The 19,962-nt window shown below is 41.6% G+C and overlaps 1 protein-coding gene across 11 annotated transcripts in view; it reads left to right on the forward strand.

The window, feature by feature from the left end:
• The window catches only part of Unc13b (unc-13 homolog B), a 218,681-nt gene that overhangs the window by 51,396 nt on the left and 147,323 nt on the right, over positions 1–19,962 (forward strand). For all 11 annotated transcript variants that reach the window (XM_030253406.1, XM_006537791.4, XM_017320116.2 and 8 more), the window contains 2 exons: positions 4,213–4,286; positions 17,515–17,572. In XM_030253406.1, the coding sequence (XP_030109266.1) occupies positions 4,213–4,286; positions 17,515–17,572 (132 nt within the window). The remainder of the gene's footprint in view (positions 1–4,212; positions 4,287–17,514; positions 17,573–19,962) is intronic.

The following is a 19,962-nucleotide window of genomic DNA, read 5'->3' on the forward strand; positions in this document are numbered from 1 at the left end:
AAATTCCAGGCTAACCTTAAACTCACAACAGTCCTCCTGTCTCAGTCTCTGATATATATCTATATGGTATATATCTATATTGTGAACTTTAATGTCTGTCTTGCTGACTAGAGCATTCTGATTAGAGCATTCACCTTCAGTGAATTTATTCTGTAATCCTTTATTGATGGGCATGCAAGATATCTTTTTCATTTTTTTGATGTCACATATTACTGTCACTAATGATGCTGTGTATTTGTGTCCTTATGGGCCTAGGATAAAGTAGAATTTGTGCATTATTACTTTTCATTAATACATTGCAGAGTTACTTGGCAGGAAGCTTGCAGAGTCTATGCTCTCACTCCATGGGAGTGCCCTCTCTACCTCTGCACATCTTTACCAATATTTTGTATTTTCCAACTTGTAACCTTTGTAATTTGTTGACGTCAGGGATGTCCAGCTTTTTGACACGTGACTGGCCATCCACAGATGAGTTAGGCTGCATTCGTAGCTATTCGGGGACACAGGTGCAGCTTGGACATGACTAGGAATGTTACCTTCTGCTTACTTGACTTACTTTAGTATTCTCTAAGTTTTTGTCATTTGCATTACTGGTGTTCACATTTACTGCTATTGTGGCTCTTCATAATTTCAATTTATTTATTTAGCATTTTTTAATTCCAGAGGGGGTCTTGTTATGTAGCTCAAGTTTACAATCTTACATCAATTATATATATTATCAACTTAAAACATTTTTTATTGACTCAAAAGGTAATACTCACACACACACACATATGCAGGGAGAAAGTTTCTAATAATTTCATCAACTGATATTTGATTTTTGCAGGTTGATAATGTTCAGTGTTTTAAATGTAAATGTGCAACAGTTTTTTTGCTTCTTAATTGTTTCATCTACTGATTACATAGTTTGGATATAAATGATGTATATTGTCTCCTGCTAGAAAATTTTCAGTGCTTGACTTTATGTTATGAATGTATACTCTAATAGAAACATGATTTATGGAGACTCATTTGACTTTCTTCATACTCCTTTGAAGTGGACCCAGATATTATTAAATCTCAGAATAAAGGCAACTGAGGCACAGAATATTTTAGGATTTTGTCTAAGGTTGCATAGCTATGAAGTGTTAAAAACAGGATTTAACTTTCCATGATCTTTCCTGCTAAGATGACATATGCCCGTAACCCCAGCCAGTACTTGGGGGCTAAAGTGGGAGGATCAGGTGAGCTCAGGAGTTCCAGACTAGAGTGAGCAACACAGTGGATCCTGTCAAGACAAGGGAAGGGAAGAGGGAAGAGTTACTCGATTCAAAAACTGAAGGTGTTAATTTTAACTGTACTACACTATCCTTGGTGTTAAGGTGTCTTGGATGCAGCAGAAGGATGGGTCCTGCTTGTGTCTTTTATTGGGGAATTGAGACCATTGATGTTTAGAGCTATCAGTGAGCAGTGCTTGTTGATTCTTGTTATTTTGTTGTTGTGGTGGTGGTGGTGGTGATCATGATGGTGATGGTGGTGGTGATGGTACTATGCTTTCTAGGGTATGGCTAACCTCCTTTTTTAATTAATCATTTTATTCATTTATATCATTTCAAATGATATTCCCCTTTCCAGTTACCCTTCCACCCCCCCCCCCCATGCCATCCCTCCTTTTCCTTCTCCCCTTTGCTTCTATGAGGGAGCTCTTCCACCTACTCACCCACTCCTGCCTCACCATTCTAGCATCCCCCTACACTTGGGGCATCAAGTCTCCCTCCCCTCCCACTGATGTCAGATAAGGCCATCCTCTGCTACTTATGTATCTGGAGCCATGGGTCCCCTCCATGTGTACTCTGGTTGGTGGTTTAGTCCTTGGGAGCTCTGGGTGGTTGAGTTAGTTGGTATTGTTCTTCCTATGGGGTTGAAATCCCCTTCAACTCCCTCAGTTCTTTCCATAGCTCTTCCATTGGGGTCCCCAGGCTCATGGGATCCTCAGGCTCAGTCCTATGGTTGGTGCTTTTTTTTTTTTTTTTAACAGTCCAGTTGTTATCCCCCTCCTGGTCTTTCCTCCAACTGTTTCTCATCCCATTCCTCCTCCCCCTGTTTCCAAGAGGATATTCCCCCCAACCCCACCTGACCTTCCTGGGGCCTCAAGTCTTCTCTCACTGAAGCCAGATCAGGCAGTCCTCTGCTGTATATGTGTTGGGGGCCTCATATCAGCTGGTGTATGCTGCCTGGTTGGTGGCTTAGTGTCTGAAAGATCTCGGGGTCTTAGTTAGTTGAGATTAGTTGAGACTGCTGGTCTTCCTATGGGGTCATCCTTAGCTTCTTCCAGCCTTTCCTTAATTCAACTCCAGGGGTCCCCAGCCTCTGTCCATGGATTGGGTGTAAGTATGTACATCTGACTCTTTCAGCTGCTTGTTGGGCCTCTCAGAGGGCAGCCATGCTAGGCTCTTGTCTGTAAGCACACTATAGCATCATTAATAGTGTCCGGCTTTGGAGCCTCCCGTTGAGCTGGATCCCAATTTCGGCTGGACACTGAACCTCCTTTTCCTCAGTCTCTTTTCCATTTTTGTCCCTGTAGTTCTTTTAGACAGGAACAATTCTGGGTCAGAGTTTTTTGACTGTGGGATGGCAACCCTATCCTTCCACTTGATACCCCATCTTTCTACTGGAGATGGACTCTACAAGTTCCCTCTCCCCACTGTTGGGCATTTCATTTAAGGTCCATCCCTCTGAGTCCTGATGATCTCCCACCTCCCAGGTCTCTGGTATATTCTAGAGTGTCCCCCTATCTCCTACCTCCCGAGGTTGCTTGTTTCTGTTCTTTCCGCTCGTCCTCAGGGCTTCACTCCTGTTACCCTCTCCCACCCCCATTACCTGATCTTGTTCCCTTTTTCCCCTAGCTGTCCCGTCTCCCACCCAGGTCCCTCCCTCTCTCTACTCATCCCTCCTCCCTCCCCCCATGATTGCCTTCTTCTTCCTCTCCAGTGGGATTGAGGCACCCTTACTTAGATACTCACTAATAATCGGATATTAGCCAAAAAAAAAAAAGTACAGAATACCGAGGCTACAATCCACAGAACACAAGGTTAACAAGCCGAATGGCTAACCTCTTTAGATGTGAGTTTTTCTTCTTGAACTTTCTATAGGCATGATTTGTAGATAGATACTGCTTAAATTGGCTTTTATCACGGAATGCTTTATGTTCTCCATCTGTTGTGATGGAAAATCTTGCTGAGTATAGTAGTCTGGCATAGCATCTGTGGTCTCTTGAAGTCTGCAACATATCTATCTAGGCCCTTCTGTCTTTTAGAGTCTCTATTTAAGAGTCAGGTGTTATTCTAATAGGTCTGCCCTTATATGATACTTAGTATTTTCCCTTACAGCTTTTAATATTCTTTCTTTGTTCTGTATGTTTGGTGTCTTGATTATTATGTGCTAAGGTTATTTGGTGGGTCCAGTCTATTTGGGGTTCTGTATGCTTCTTTTTGTTTTGAAATGTTTTTGTTTTTGAGCCAGGGTCTTACAACGTAGCTCTGGCTGTTCTGGAACTCACTATATAATCCAAGTTGGCCTTGAACTTGACTAGATTTTCACATGGTAATTGTGTGTGTGTGTGTGTGTGTGTCTTTCTGTCTGTCTGAGACAAGGTTTCATTCACTATGTTGGCTTGGAACTCCATCTGTCCAGAAATGTTTTGAACAACTTCAGTAGTGAACTTGTAATCCAGTCGGCTCAGCCTGCTGTGTATTGAAATTACAAGTATGCACCACTATACTTGGCTGTTTTTTTAAATTTTTGAAGGCAAAAGTATAAATTTTAAGTATCTTATATCCCAAGGTATAGCTTTTCTTCTAATCTAATCTAATCCTTTGAGTGTTTGCTCTTGCTGAGTGGAAGTATAGTTGCATAAACTGTAATTTTGGAGTCATATTTGATATCAGTTTGAATCATGGTTTATCTGTGGAGGAACTCAGTCATAGATAGAGCTTTAGTTTCTCAGAGCTTTAGTTTCATCATTTTCAAAAACAGAATCAGGAATAGCAGTTTATTATATTGTCTTTCCAAAGTAAAGTCAGTGATGTTCATGTCAACAGTCAATGAGTGAGTCACAGTGAGCATTCGTCTGTCACTGCTACCTTTCTAACTCTGTTCTTTTGTCTAAAGAAAGTATTATTTGCTGATGACTGCCTAGTGCCAGCTAATATCATTTGTTCTTTTTTATGGTAGACATCCCAGAGGAGGAAGCCAGATATTGGACCTACAAATTGGAGCAAATCAATGCCTTGGCAGATGATAATGAGGTAGGAACTGCTTTATTTGCAATATTGAGAGATGGGGCAATCTCTGATCCATTATAGACTGTCTAGGGAGAGGGCCAATGGTATGTTGTTTGAGGTATTAAAATGTGTAATAAGAAAATGAAATCCATAACTTTACATGTCCTAAACCCGTGCTTTACCAATGAGACACACCCCAGTCTATAATAATGAAGTTGTTTATTATTATTATTATTATTATTATTATTATTATTATTATTATTATTATTATTGAGACCAAGTCTTGCTATTTGGCTTTGACTGGTCTTGAACGTGATATCCTATTGCCACAGCATCCTGAAGGCTGGGACTGCTGTCATGTGTCACTGTGCTCAGCTATAATGAATAGGTCAGGGAGAATATTTCCTGAAATTTCAGTGGAAAGCTCCATCTCCACTGTTGTTTCTCCCACTGTAGCTTGGACTGTGGTGTTAGACTGGCTCTGGACCACTGAGGGAGGAGCTGACAGCAACTCCTCTCTGTTATACAGGAGCTGAAGGTGTTTCTCCTGTTTCTGGGCAGATTTCGGAAATTATCCTTAACTGTGTGCACTTTTTAGGAATGTTTAGATTGTTACTTTGCTTGGTCCTGCTGTCGTGATTATCTTCAGCTGTGAGTCAGGTGTGTAAAAGAGGACACGGTCACCTCCATCTGGAGGATCAGGAATGGGGACAGTGCTTTTGTTATTGACAGTATAAAGATACGAGGAATATTTATTTACTTTGGGATATATTGAGCTTTTAGAAACACAGATCGTTTCTAAAATGTTTCATAATGATCTTGAGAATTTATTTTTGAAATAAGATTTCTTTATATAGCCTCAGCTTTCCTTGAACTCATGATCATCCTGTCTCAGTCTTTCTAGTACTGACATTATAAGGGTTCCTGTGTACTAACACCAAAGCAATAAGATTTTGTTGTCCTTGAGAAAAGAGATTGTACGTTCGTGTAATCATCATGATATCTACTGCATGACAAGCACTCAAAGTTGATGTTTGCTGAAATAAAATTCATGCTATCGAACAGTACAACACAAAGGGAAACACAATTTTGTTATAAGATAGCAGTTGAATGGTATATTTTTAAACAATGTCTAATGTATCCCAGGCTGACCTGGATCTCTCTCTGTCTGTCTGTCTGTCTGTCTCTCTCTGTCTCTCTCTCGATATATATTGTACACATTTATAAAAAACCTTGAAATACTTGACTCTTAAACAGTTTGTTTACATTTTCTTAGTCTTTAAAAATAATTTGTTTCTATTTATGTGTGTGTGTGAGCACACACATGGGTAGGCCTGATTAGGCCGGAGGGGCAGTTGGGTTCTCCATAGCAAGAGTTAAACATAGTTCAAGTTACCTTGATGTAGGTGCTGGTAACCAAACTCCAGTCTTCTTGAAGAGCAGTTACTAAGGCATCTCTTCAGTCTCCTCAGTTTTTATCTCATTGAGGAGGTATCCTAGTTAGGTTTTATTGCTGTGCAAACACACATCATGACCATAGGCAAAGGCTTTATTTCAGTTTACAGTTGTAGTCATCATCAAGAGAAGTTAGGGCAGGAACTCAAGCAGAGGCCACGGAGGAAGGTTGCTTGCTGGGTTGGCTTGTTTAGCCCCCTTCCTAGGACTACCTGTCCAGGGATCCCATTGCCCACAATGGGTTAGGCTTTCCTTTACCAATTAGTAATCAAGAAAACATCCTACAGACTTGCCTATAGGTATTCTGAAGAAGTCCCCCTACCTCCAATTGAGTCTCCTCTTCCTAATTGACTCTAGTTTGTGTTAAGTTGACAAAAAAAGAAAAAAGCAGGACACCAGATGTTTGTTTCTTTGTTTGTTGTTGTAGGGTTTCACCCAGCTTACTTTTTTTAGTTGCTGTATTTTGTTAGGCATTTCTTAGCTTATTTTTATTTTTTATTTATTTATTTTTTAAAGATTTATTTACTATTATATCTAAGTACACTGTAGCTGTCTTCAGATGCACCAGAAGAGGGCATCAAATCTCATTATGGATGGTTGTGAGCCACCATGTGGTTGCTGGGAATTGAACTCAGGACCTCTGGAAGAGCAGTCGGTGCTCTTAACCACTGAGCCATCTCTCCAGCCCCCACAGCTTATTTTTAATAATCCCTTAAATATTCAGTGCTTTTGGAAGGTAGAGGTAAGATCAACATTTCAAAGTTGTTCTTATTTTTATAAGGAGTTCAAGGTTAAACTGAGATACACTAGACCCTGTTTTTTAAAAATTTAATTTTCTATGCTATCCAGTTATGTGTGACAGAATATTTCTTGGGAGACACTGTTAGACCTGAGAAAAAAACCACTGCCTGACTGTCTGATTAAAGTAAGCTGTTTTTAGAATTGTACAAGGGACTGGACAGACAACTGACTCCCCCTTAAGTTGGAGTTTCAGAGGGTAGTCCCTCAATGGCTTTTGAGGTCTTTATTTATTTATTTATTTATTTATTATTAGATATTTTCTTCATTTACATTTTAAATGCTATCCCGAAAGTCCCCTATACCTTCCCCCCACCCTGCTTCCCAACCCACCTACTCCTGCTTCCTGTCCCTGGCATTCCCCTGTACTGGGGCATATGATCTTCACAAGTCCAAGGGCCTCTTCTTCCAGTGATGGCCGTCTAGGCCATCTTGAGGTCTCTTTTATAGGGAAGAGTTAGGCTGGATAGAAAAAGCTGTTGAGATGATTGGCTGTTAGTACCCAGAAAGAAGAGTGAGGACCTGGGGCTCAAGGTTGTTCGTGAAGTAGAAGTGAAAGAATACATCGTGTGGAAGGAGTCATCACAAGTGCTTAGGAGCAGGTACACATTATGGGGTTATAAGTCCTAAACTCAGAAAGGAAACAAAACAGCTTCAGGATGTCCCTGAAACTAACCAGTTTCACTAGGCTTCTTCCATTCCCAAGCATATATGAGCAGTAAGAGCTGCTGTCAGTGGAAGCTGAGATGTCTGGAAGAAGCAGATACAAGTGAAGCTGCTTATGAGAGGCTCAGATCAACTGAGATATCTGGAAGGGATGTTTTTCAACTTTTGTGATTTGTTACCCATTCTAGGAGGGCTTTTAGTGGTGTAGCTATCCTCTGAGTCACAGCTGCTCCTATAAGTAATTCCTCACCCATATCCCTCTGCGTAACCCCAATACAATTCATTAGTTGAACTTTGGTAGTATTCTTATTTGGGCTCTTGAATGCTTATCTGGGAAAATAAACATTTGTTCACATCTTCCCAAGCCAAGTCTGAGAAACAGGGTTTGCAGGCTACATTAGTTTTAGGAAATAGACACTCTTATAAGGTGTGGAGACTTAGTAACAATGTGTAACACTGTGGCTCCTCTTTTGGTTTCACAACATAACACACACATCTACTCACCCAGCTAGGGAACTCACAACCTACCAAAGTACAAATACCACTGAAGTCCAACTTGGTGTACCAGTGAGTTTTATTGGGGTTACTTACAGGAATATGGGTGAGGAGTTACTTATAGGAACAGAAATGACTCAAAGACAGCTGCATCACCAAGGCACACCCCAGCATAGGTCGACAACTCGTAAAACCTAGGAACCTAGAGCACACTGCACAGTCTGCAGGCAGTTCAACAGGTTGGAGAGAGCCCTTTCTAGGTGCTTTTGTTGATCTGAGCCTCTTGTTTCTGCTTTTTCTGGGAAGCTGGTCTAGTCTGAGAGTCTTTTGCAGCTTGTCTCCCTTCAGTCTGAGGGGGACTCTCAGCTTTTATTGCTTACTGTGGCAGGGAAGGACCTAGAGAATCTGGTGAGTTTCAGGGACTTCCTAAAGCTATTTTGAGTTGTTATCTTCTTGCTTGAGGAGTTTCTTTGCAGCATGAAATGTTACAATCTTGGAGGAAACTGTTAAATAACACCAGTTATTGTTCCTCTGGCAGACAGTCTCCTGTGACCAAGGATTTAATTGGGTACTTGCTTACAGTTTTAGAGGGTTAGTCCAGGGAGTGTGGTGGCAGGTAGACAGACAGGCATGACTGTCTACTGGAGCAGTAGCTGAGAGCTCACAATTGATGGGAAAGTTGGAGGCAGAAAGAGGAAGGAGGGAGAGAGGGAGAGGAGAGGAGAGGAAGGGAGGGAGAGAAGGACAGAGAGAGAGGGAGAGGTGGGGGGAGGGAGAGGAGAGAGGAAGAGAGGGAGAGGACAGAGAGAGAGAGACTGAGAGAGACAGAGAGAGAGAGAGAGACAGAGAGAGACAGCGAGAAAGAGACAGAGACCAAGACCAGAGAGACAGACAAAAATACAGACACTGACTGGACCTGGCTTGGGCTTTTAAAATGTCAAAGCCCATCCCTGAGTGACATCTCTCTTCTAACTAGCCCACACCTCCTAAATGCTTTTCAAATAGTTCCAGCAACTGTGGACCAAGCATTCAAATGAGCCTATAGATGCTACCACAGTATGTCTTTTTTTCTTCTTCTTCTTCTTATTTTGAGACGGGGTCTCAGTTTGTAACTCTGGTTGGCTTGGAGCTCAGCTGTGTAGACTACACTGGCTTCCAGCTCATAGAAATCCACCTCTCAAGCCTGCCAAGTGCTGGGATAAGGTGTGCATGTTACCACACCTGGCTGTCTTCATAAGTCTTTAAAATTTATTTTATTACATTTTAATTTTGTGTGTGTATGTGTGCACAATAGAATATATGTGGAGGTCAGAGGGACCTTCTTTCACCATGTGTATGGAGGGTAGGGTGGAGTTGGGGTGCATGCTGTTCTGTATCACACACACACGCACACACACACACACACAATTTTAAAGCATGCAGGTTTGCTACTGATTTTGTAGCTATCCTCATGAGACTAAGGAAGTTCTGTTCTCTTTCTGATTTTGTCAGCATGTTTGTTATGAAATCATATGGGGATTTTAAAAAAAATTTAATTTAATTTTTAATTTATATTTTGCACTTCATATTCTGTGCCCCCCTATCCACCCTCCAACTGCTCCACATCCCACACCTCCTCCCCACCCCACCCTGTCTCCATGTGGATGCTCTCACCCCCCACCCCACCTGACCTTTAAACTCCCTGGGGCCTCCAGTCTCTTGAGGGTTAGGTGCATCATCTCTGAATGAACACAGACCTGGAAGTCCTCTAATGTATGTGTGTTGGGCCTACTATCAGCTGGTGTATGCTGTCTGTTTGGTGGTCCAGTGTTTGAGAGTTCTTGGGGGTCCAGATTAATTGAGACTGCTGGTCCTCCTACAGGATTGTCCTCCTCCTCAGCTTCTTTCTGCCTTCCCTAATTCAACAACAGGGGTCGGCTGCTTCTGTCCATTGGTTGGGTGCAAATATCTGTATCTGACTTTCAGCTGCTTGTTGGGTCTTTTGGAGGGCAGTCATGATAGGTCCTTTTTTGTGAGTGTTCCATCACCTCAGTAATAGTGTCAGGCCTTGGGATCTCCCCTTGAGCTGGATCCCACTTTGGGCCTGTCACTTGACCATTTCCTCAGGCCCCTCTCCATTTCCATCCCTGTAATTCATTCAGACAGGAATAATTATGGGTCAGAGGTGTGACTGTGGAATGGCAACCCCATCCCTCACTTGATGTCCTGTCTTCCTGCTGGTGGTGGGCTCTATAAGTTCCCTTTCCCTACTGTCAGACATTTCATCAAAGGTCTCTCCCTATGAGTCCTGGGAGTCTCTCACCTCCCAGGTCTCTGGTGCATTCTGGGAGGTCTCTCCCCCCCCCCTCCTATTTCCTGAGGTTGCCTGTTTACATTCTTTCTGCTGGACCTTAGGGCTTCTGTCCTTTTCCCTCACCCAATACTAGGTCAGGTTCCCCCCTCCCCTCATGTCCACTTTCTCTCCCAGGCCCCTCCCTCCCTCCCCACATGTGATTGCTTTCTTCTCTCTCCCAAGTGAGACTGAGGCGTCCTCACGTGGGCACTGCAGCTTGTTGACCTTTATGAGTTCTGTGGACTGTACCTTGGGTATTTTTACTTCTCTCTCTCTCTCTCTCTCTCTCTCTCTCTCTCTCTCTCTCTCTCTCTCTCTCTCTCTCTCTCTCTCTCTCTTTTCAAGACAGGGTTTCTCTGTGTAGCCCTGGCTGTCCTGGAACTCGCTCTGTAGACCAGGCTGGCCTTTAACTCAAAAATCTGCCTGCCTCTGCCTCCCAAGTGCTGGGATTAAGGGTGTGAGCCACCACTGCCAGGCATTAATATCCACTGATTAGTGAGTACATACCATGTATGTCCTTTTGGGTCTGAGTTATCTCCCTCAGGATATTTTCTAGTTCCATCCATTTGCCTGCAAAAGTCAGGATGTTCCCATTCTTCATAGCTGAGTAGTATTCCATTATGTAAATGAACCACATGGGATTTTTTATCTAATATTCTTTTAAATCTATTAGATCATGATTGTTTTCCCTTTTAATCTGCTTAACGTGGCAAATTACATGAATGAAAATCTTCATATGTAGGACCGTCCTTGTGTTTAAAGTACACTTGGTCAAGATGTATGTACATTTACATAAGAGCATCTACATATGCACACATACTTTGCTTTCTCTTTTTGACACAGATATAGGCCAGATTAGACCAGATTAAAAGCAGTTAAAGCAGGTTTATTAGGAGCAGCTCTCGTGTGGGCTCACTTATCTCCTAGGTGGAGGTCAGTGAAGTCACACACCCAGGCTACAGCTAGGGGGTTTTATAGAGTTTAGTCAAGGAACAATGACGTGCCAGACAGGAGCTGGGGTGGTGTCCATACATGGTTGGAATCTGAGCCCCTTGGCGGGTACTCTTGGGTGGGTTGCCAGAAACTCGAAGGAGTGATGTTAATCTGGAGCTTTCTCCAAGTGAGCAGGGTTGGGAGAAGGAGGACAGATAGGTTTCCCAACTTGTATAAGGATGAGCAGGGGTTTCAGCCTAACAATATACATTCACATGTAAATATTATACAGATATAATGTGACGGATTTGGTTTAGAGTTTGGTTTGTATTTCTTAAGCTATCATTTTCTGTTTTGTAATCTTTCCTTCCTTCCTTCCTTCCTTCCTTCCTTCCTTCCTTCCTTCCTTCCTTCCTTCCTCTCTTCTTTTCTTTCTTTTTCTTTTTTCTTTTTTTTGGAGACAGTGTCTCATGTAACCCAGGCTGGCCTCAGACTTCATGTTTAGCCAAAGCTGGCCTCAATAGTACTATGTCCAATTTTCTGAGGAACTGCCAAAGTGATTTTCAGAGTGGTTGTACCGGCTTGCAATCCTACTAGCAATGGAGGAGTGTTCCTCTTTCTCCACATCCTCACCAGCATCTGCTGTCACCTGATTTTTGATTTTAGCCATTCTGACTGGTGTGAGGTGGAATCTCAGGGTTGTTTTGATTTGCATTTTTCTGATGATTAAGGATGTTGAACATTTTTTCAGGTGCTTCTTAGCCAGCCATTCATTATTCCTCATTTGAGAATTCTTTGTTTAGCTCTGTACCCCATTTTTAATAGGGTTATTTGGTTTTTCTGGAGTCCAACTTCTTGAGTTCTTTATATATATTGGATATTAGCTCCCTATCAGTTTTAGGATTGGTAAAGATCTTTTCTCAATCTGTTGGTTGCCTTTTTGTCTTATTGACAGTGTCCTTTGCCTTACAGAAGCTTTGCAATTTTATGAGGTCCCATTTGTTGATTCTTGATCTTACAGCACAAGCCATTGGTGTTCTGCTCTGGAATTTTTCCCCTGTGCCCATATCTTCGAGGCTCTTCCCCACTTTCTCCTCTATAAGTTTCAGTGTCTCTGGTTTTATGTGGAGTTCCTTGATCCCCTTAGACTTGAACTTTGTACAAGGAGATAAGAATGGGTCAATTCACAAGCTAACTGCCAGTTGAGCCAGCACCATTTGTTGAAAATGCTGTCTTTTTTCCATTGGATGATTTTAGCTCCTTTGTCAAAGATCAAGTGACCATATGTGTGGGTTCATTCCTGAGTCTTCTATTCTATTCCATTGATCTGCCTGTCTGTCACTGTACCAGTACCTTGCAGTTTTTAATCACAGTTGCTCTGTAGTACAGCTTGAGGTCAGGAATGGTGATTCCACCAGAGGTTCTTTTATTGTTGAGAATAGTTTTTGCTATGCTAGGTTTTTTGTTATTCCAGATGAATTTGCAAATTTCCCTTTCTCTGTGAAGAATTGAGTTGGAATTTTGATGGGGATTGCATTGAGTCTGTAGATTGCTTTTGGCAAGATGGTCATTTTTACTATATTAATCCTGCCAATCCATGAGCATGGGAGATCTTTCCATCTTCTGAGATCTTCTTTGATTTCTCTCTTTAGAGACTTGAAGTTCTTGTCATACAGATTTTTCACTTCCTTAGTTAGAGTCACATCAAGGTATTTTATATTATTTGTGACTACTGTGAAGGGTGTTGTTTCCCTAATTTCTTTCTCAGCTTGTTTATCCTTTGTGTAGAGAAAGGCCACTGATTTGTTTTAGTTAATTTTATATCCAGCTACTGCACTGAAGTTGTTTATCAGGTTTATATATAGTACTACTGGAAGATCCAGCAATACCACTCCTGGGCATATACCCAGAAGATGCTCCAACTTGTAATAAGGACACATGCTCCACTATGTTCATAGCAGCCTTATTTATAATAGCCAGAAGCTGGAAAGAACCCAGATGTCCCTCAACAGAGGAATGGATACAGAAAATGTGGTACATTTACACAATGGAGTACTGTGCAGCTATTAAAAACAATGAATTTATGAAATTCTTAGACAAATGGATGGATCTGGAGAATATCATCCTGAGTGAGGTAACTATGATGTTAACAAAAGAACACACATGATATGCACTCACTGATAAGTGGATCTTAGCCCACAAGCTTAGAATACCCAAGATACAATTTGCAAAACACATGAAACTAAAGAAGAAGGAAAACCAAAGTGTGGATACTTCGATCCTTCTTAGAAGGGGAAACAAAATATCCATGGAAGGAGTTACAGAGACAAAGTTCAGAGCAGAGACTGAAGGAAGGCTATTCAGAGACTGCCCCATCTGGGGATCCATCCCATAAAAAACCACCAAACCCAGACACTATTTATTGCAGATGCCAACAAGAGGTTGCTGACGGGAGCCTGATATAGCTGTCTCCTGAGAGGCTCTGCCAGTGTCTGACTAATACAGAAGTGGATGCTCACAGTCATCCATTGGACAGAGCACAGGGTCCCTGTATTAGGGTTTTACTGCTGTGAACAGATACCATGACCAAGGCAAGTCTTATAAAAAACAACATTTAATTGGAGCTGGCTTACAGGTTTAGCGTTCAGTCCATTATCATCAAGGTGGGAGCAGGGCAGCATCCAGCAAGCATGGTGCAGGCAGAGTTGAGAGTTCTACATCTTTATCTGAAGGCTGCTAGTGAAAGACTGACTTCCAGGCAACTAGGGTGAGGGTCTTAAGCCCATACCCACAGAGACACACCTACTCCAACCAGGTCACCCCTATTCCAACAAGACCACACCTACAAATGGGGCCACTCCCTAGTCCAAGAATATACAAACCATGACATTCCACTCCCTGGCCCCCATAGACTTGTTCATACACATGAGTCTATTGGGGGGGCATACTTAAACATGGCATAATGCAAAATGCATTTAGTCCAACTTTCGAAGTCCTCATAGTCTATAGCAGTCTCAACAATGTTAAAAGTCCAAAGTTCAAGGTCTCTTCTGAGATTCATCCAATCACTTAACTGTAATCCTCAAAGAAAGACAGGAAACCAGCTGGGCAAATTCCAAACTCTGCATCTCCATGGCTGATGTCAAAGTGGTCTTCAGATCTCTCTCCAACAAACTGCTTTCTCCTGGGCTGGTTCCGCTCGCTGTTAGCAGCTTTCCTCACCATGTATCCCATGGCTCTGGCATCTTTAACATCTTTAAGTCTCCAAGGCAATTTCAATGTTACAGCTTCTTGTTTCAGTGTCTGGGATTCCACTTGATCTTTTGGGCTCCTCCTAAGGGCTGGCATCACTTCTCCAGCTCTGCCCTCTGTAGCACTCTAAGCTCAGATTGATCCACTCCACTTTGGCTGCTGTTCTTGGTGATCATCCCATGGTATTGACAATACACTGGGGTGTTCCACTCCAACTAGGCTTTACCAATAGCCTCTCGTAGGCTCTCTTCATGGTGCTAAGCCTCAAACCCTTTGCATGACCCCTTCAGTCCTGGGCCATCAACTACAGCTAAGGCTATACCTTCACCAATGGCCTTCCATGACCTCTCACAGTGCCAAGCCTCAGCTGTTCTTCATGACCCCTTCATGCCTTCAAAACCAGTACCACCTGGGTGACTCTTACACATTACCAAGTCCAGCTGCAGCACGAGGTACAACCTTGGCTATCTCTGGAACACAGCTTCTTTGTGCTCCCAGAAAACAACTCCCAGATTTCAACTCAGTGATGCTGGTCTCTTCTTAATCATTGCTAATTTCTTAGCTCCAGCTAACCAGCATCAATTGTCCCAGTAGTTCCTTCCATTCTTAACTCTAGAGCCAGAGCCACTTGGCTGAAGCTACGGAGTTCTGCTGCTTGCAGGAACTACAACATGACCCACTTGTGCTATTACATTGTCACTGGCTTTCTGTTTTCCAAATCCTCCACTGCCTAAGTTTGGCTGTCCTGGATCTTGCTCTGTAGATTGACCTTGAATGCAGAGATCAGCATGCCTGGAAATCGAACCCTGAGCCTCTGAAAGAATAACGTATACTGTTAACTGCTGAGCCTTCTCTCCAGCCCCTATTTATCCTTTAAAAAACAGTCTTAATTTTATTAATTTTGATTTTACCTGGACTTCAACTTTTTGTTTTGTGCCTAAAACAAGATTGATTACATGTAACTTCTTGAAAATATCTACTTTTGATATCTTATTCTACTTTAATACTTAAATCTTGGGATTTCTTACTTTTAAGCCTGTGTTCTGCCTATAAAACCATCATTATTGAAGAAATGCTGGAGGGATGGCTCAGCAGTCAGGAATACTGGTTGCTCTTCCAGAGGACCTGGGCTCAGTTCCTCGCACTCACATAGCAGATCGTAACCATTTGTAACTCTGGTTCCAGGAGGCCTCTGCAGGTACCAGGCATGCATATGGCGCACAGATATACATACAGCTAAAACACTGTACACATGGAATGCAAAAAACTACTCCTCATTATTTGTAGTGGTTATTATTAATAGCCGACTCCTCTGTCACTTTGGAGTGAGGTTCAGCCTTGCACTGCTGAACAGTTTTGTGCTTATCAGCTTTACTAACACAGTCCTACTGTGTACATTGTGTCTGACTTCCAATATTACCCACTGGAAATATTAATATAAGTATTCTTATACTTGTGTTATGGTTTACAGCTTGTGAAATATGTTATACAAAAATTGTTTTGGATACAACTACTTGAAATATCCTTTGCTATTGACATTCTTATTTATGTGCAAGTCACCAAATTTTGTCTGGATTATCTTAATAGAGCACTCCATCCTCATCCCCTACAGTTCATCTGGGTAACAGCTGGCACAGTCTTTTTTAAAAAAAAATTGATGTCTGTGGACCACTTGCATGCCTGGTGCCTAAGGAGGCGAGAAGAGAACATTAAGTCTTCTAGAACTGGAGTTGCTGATGGTTCTGAGGTGCCATATGGGTTCTGGGAAACAAACCTGGATCCTTTGAAAGGGCAGCTAGTGCTGTTAATCTCTAAGCCATCTCTCCTTCCCTATTGTAGTCTCTTAGAAGTATATTTATATTAGTCACTTCCTGTTGCTGTGACCAAGGCAGTTTAGAGAAGAAAAAGTTTTATTTGAGTTTACTGTTCCAGAGGGATAAGAGCCCACTATCATGGCATGAGATGAGGCAGCAGGCCCAGTGACAGGATAGGTGAAACTCAGAATCTCAAACACAGCAGAAAGGAGAGGGGGTGGAGAGGAAGGGAGAGAGATGGGGAGAGGGAGGAAAAGAGAGGGGGTAGAGAGGGAGAGGGAGAGAGAAGGGGAGAGGAAGAGACAGACAGAGAGACAGAGAGAGGGTATTACCTGGGAATAATTAAATGGCTTTTGAAGCATCAAAGCCTACCCCCTATGACATAGTTCTTTCAACAAGGCCACACCTCCCATACCTACTCAAACAGTTCTACCAACTGAGCACCAAGTACTTAAATGTCTGAGACTTTGGGAGATAACTCATGCAACCACCAAAGTAATCAAATCATATTTCTTCATGGTTAAAGCTACATGGCCTTCCAATACACTAGTACAAACTTCCGACTCCATACTATGACTTAAGCTCTATTTTCCCCACAAGCCTTTGTACATAGTGGGTGCTAAGTCAATAGTTACTGGATGAATGCTCATTGGCAGGTTAGCTCTGGCTCTCTCAGAACCCCATAGCTTATTAATGAGTGGCAAAATTAGCATGTAAAGTCTAGATACTTTCATGTAGTCCGTGGTGGTCTCTGACTCTTCACGTAGCTGAGCTCATTCTAAGCATGGTCCTGTCTAGCCCAGATCTTACATTTGTTGGTTCGGGTTATATCTTTCCAGTTCTTCACTGATTTGAGCCAAACTATTTTTTCTAAGCTACTTACATATGTTAGTTTATACTTTTTTGATTTCTGCCCACGCTCAAAACTTCCCCTTAATTCTGTTCCCTTTTATAGATTATCTTCTTATGGCTTCAGTGCCCTGTACATTTGTTGTTGTTGTTGTTGTGGTGGTGGTGGTGGTGGGTCCTGGAGAGACTATAGAGTCAGGAGGGAACTACCAGATATATCTGAAAGTCCAGCCATGTACTTAGATATGCAGTTTCTATATCTATCCATAATCATTTGCAAGGGAGTACTGTTACTCAAAGATAAGCAGACACCTGATAGAGGTCTTCAGTTTTATCATTTGGTTTGTGAAATCTAGATGTTGCCATGGGCATACACAGAACCCTTTGAAATACACTAAGGCCAGGCCTTTTGCTCTATTAGGCCTGCTTGGTCAGACGGTCCCTCTGCTTTTCTGTGCTAAGCCACACCATAACTGAAGATCTGCCCTAAGTCAAGATGCCACAGGGAGGATAGGAATGAGTTCTATTTCTGTTCAGTAAAAAAAAAAATTGACCCAAGTTACACACTGAATATTTTAGTAGGTAGCTGCGATTTCCCCCCTCCTTCTGTACTTGGAACTCTTACTATGTATTTTTTGCTTTTTCTTTCTGCTTCTAGTATTCTAGTCAAGAAGAAAGCCAGAGGAAGCCATTACCCACTGCTGCCGCCCAGTGTTGTAAGTGAGAAATTTGTCTCTGAACTGGTCTTAATTGCAGCTATCTGTTCTGTTTCCACAAATGAGGCTTGTTTTAAGTTGTGGGGTTGTGTAAATGGAAGGTGTTCCAGAGGTTCTCTGTCTAGGCACAGGCCTTGATGGGTGTTTACCCTGGAGTTCCAGAAGGGCTCCTTTGTTTTCATGTGCTGTGTATTTGCCATGCAGTGGCTAACTCTCACTCCTGGGGATATGATTTTTACCCCTTCTGCCCTTATTTACCAGCTAGTATTTTTTAGGGCTCACTTTGAACATCACTAACTGTGTGAAAGCTGTCTGCTCTTTTCTGTTTCACAGTGTACTTCACATATTTTTCCTTTATGTTTCCATGTACCATGTGTGTGCACTAAGTATACAACCTATCAGACATTAGGGACTGGGTCTGCTCTTCTGAGACAGACAGTTTGGGGAGCTTAGACTGGATCTCAGTGTTAGAGGATTGCCTAGTGGGCACAAGACCCTGGATTGAGCCTCAGTACTGGAAACGATATATATATATATATATATATATATATATATATATATATATATGAAGGGAGGGAAGGAAGGAGAAACAAACAAAAGGTCATTAGAAACTCCACAAAGTTTTAAAAGACAATAATTCATTTTGTATTTCTGATGTCTAGCTTAATTTTTAGTGCATAGTAAACTTAATAATATTATATAAATGATTAAGGAAGAGAACATATCTTTTCTTCTGAGATTAATTGGTTCAGGTCACAGATTCTTTCTGGGAATAAATCATGAATTGTTAGTCTGTTGGTAACTTTCTTTCAGGTTCTTACAAAACTTCCAGAGAGATACTAAAGGGCCACCTTGGAGTTAGTTTTTCACCTTCTGGTTGTGTGTATGTGTCTTGTAATTTGCTTTGTTCTCATTTTCCTGAATCAAATGCCAATTGCAGCACTTGTAGATTAAACCTGGCTGTTGTAGCAGTTGTTATAATAGAACTAGTAATAGTACGAAACATAGGGACACAGATGTCAGTGTCAACCAACCAATAGTCAAACAATAGCAATAAAAATGCATAATTAGCATATGTAGATAAAATATGCAGATGCTCTTCCAAGAACCTATATTATTTGTTCCATTAAACTTACCTACTTTTCACAGTAACCCTAAGACATAGATTCTACTGTTCCTATATCTTAGAAGAGGAAACCGATGCATGAAGAAACTGAATAATCTGCTGTGAACCTCTTAGAGTGTAAGCAGTGGTCCATGGGTCATATCTTGAGTCACCACTTCCTGCTTACAGTCAGAGAGAGACCTCCATTCATGAGTTGTTCGTGCTGTGATGTTCTTTCTTGATAAAACTAAGACAAGTACAGATAAGCAAACCTATTTTTCTCATGATTTGTAGCAACCTTCTGTTGTTGTTATTTAAGATCAAATATTTAGGGTTGTAGAGGCAGGAGGAATCTGAATAGAATGATCAAGCTATAAATTAAAATCTAGAAATTTTTTCCAAAAGTCATTGCAATGAATTAATTTTGACCTTTCTTTGTCTTAGACCCTTTCCCAGGATAGCTTGTCAGAAACAAATGGAACACACACACTGTTCCTGAACTCATTTGATGAAATGTAGTTGGAGTGGAGAGCAATGCCGGTGTGCAGGAGGACATAAACAGTGATAAATTACCACGTTTTTCATGATGATGATAGTTTTGTCTGTGTGAAACACTGTTTCTGTATCCTGCATACTTCTTCATATGTCTTTTCTTGAAAAAGTATAATCTTACAGAAATGTTGCTTAAACAGTTTGATAAGCAATCTTTATTATTCTTTATTTAATTATATATATATTAGCTTAAGACACCTGTAATAAAATGGCCTTTGAGTAGAGGCCAACACAAGCTAAAAACTGTCTGTAGAGAATGTGTTCTAATTAGAAGGAGCCACAGTTCAAAGGTCTGATGAGATCCAGCGTCTGTCTGGAACTTGAATGCATCTCACCTGGACATCTTTTATTATTATATTCAGGGTTCCAGACCTTTGGGGTTTAGGGGCTCCTGGTAGTCTGTGCCTCTTCTTCTGCAAAGGGCTTACCTAGAACCTTAGCAGAGGTATGTGTTCTTTTATTTAGAAGAAGCCTAATTTGGTTACTAGCTACCACTAACCATTTGCATTGTGACCTTGCAGGGGCTGTTTTCTTCTCTGAGCTCATGATGTTCCTTTAAAGTGTATCCTAGGTCCTTTTGCTCTTTTTGGATGCATGCCTCTATCATTCTTTGATCACCTTTTGCCAACTACACACACGAATATTCTAAGATCATCTTCCTTTCCTGGTGTCTTAGTCAGGGTTTCTATTCCTGAACAAACATCATGACCAAGAAGCAGTTGGGGAGAAAGGG

The sequence above is a fragment of the Mus musculus genome, chromosome 4 (assembly GCF_000001635.26).
Source record: "Mus musculus strain C57BL/6J chromosome 4, GRCm38.p6 C57BL/6J".
Lineage (NCBI taxonomy): Eukaryota > Metazoa > Chordata > Mammalia > Rodentia > Muridae > Mus > Mus musculus.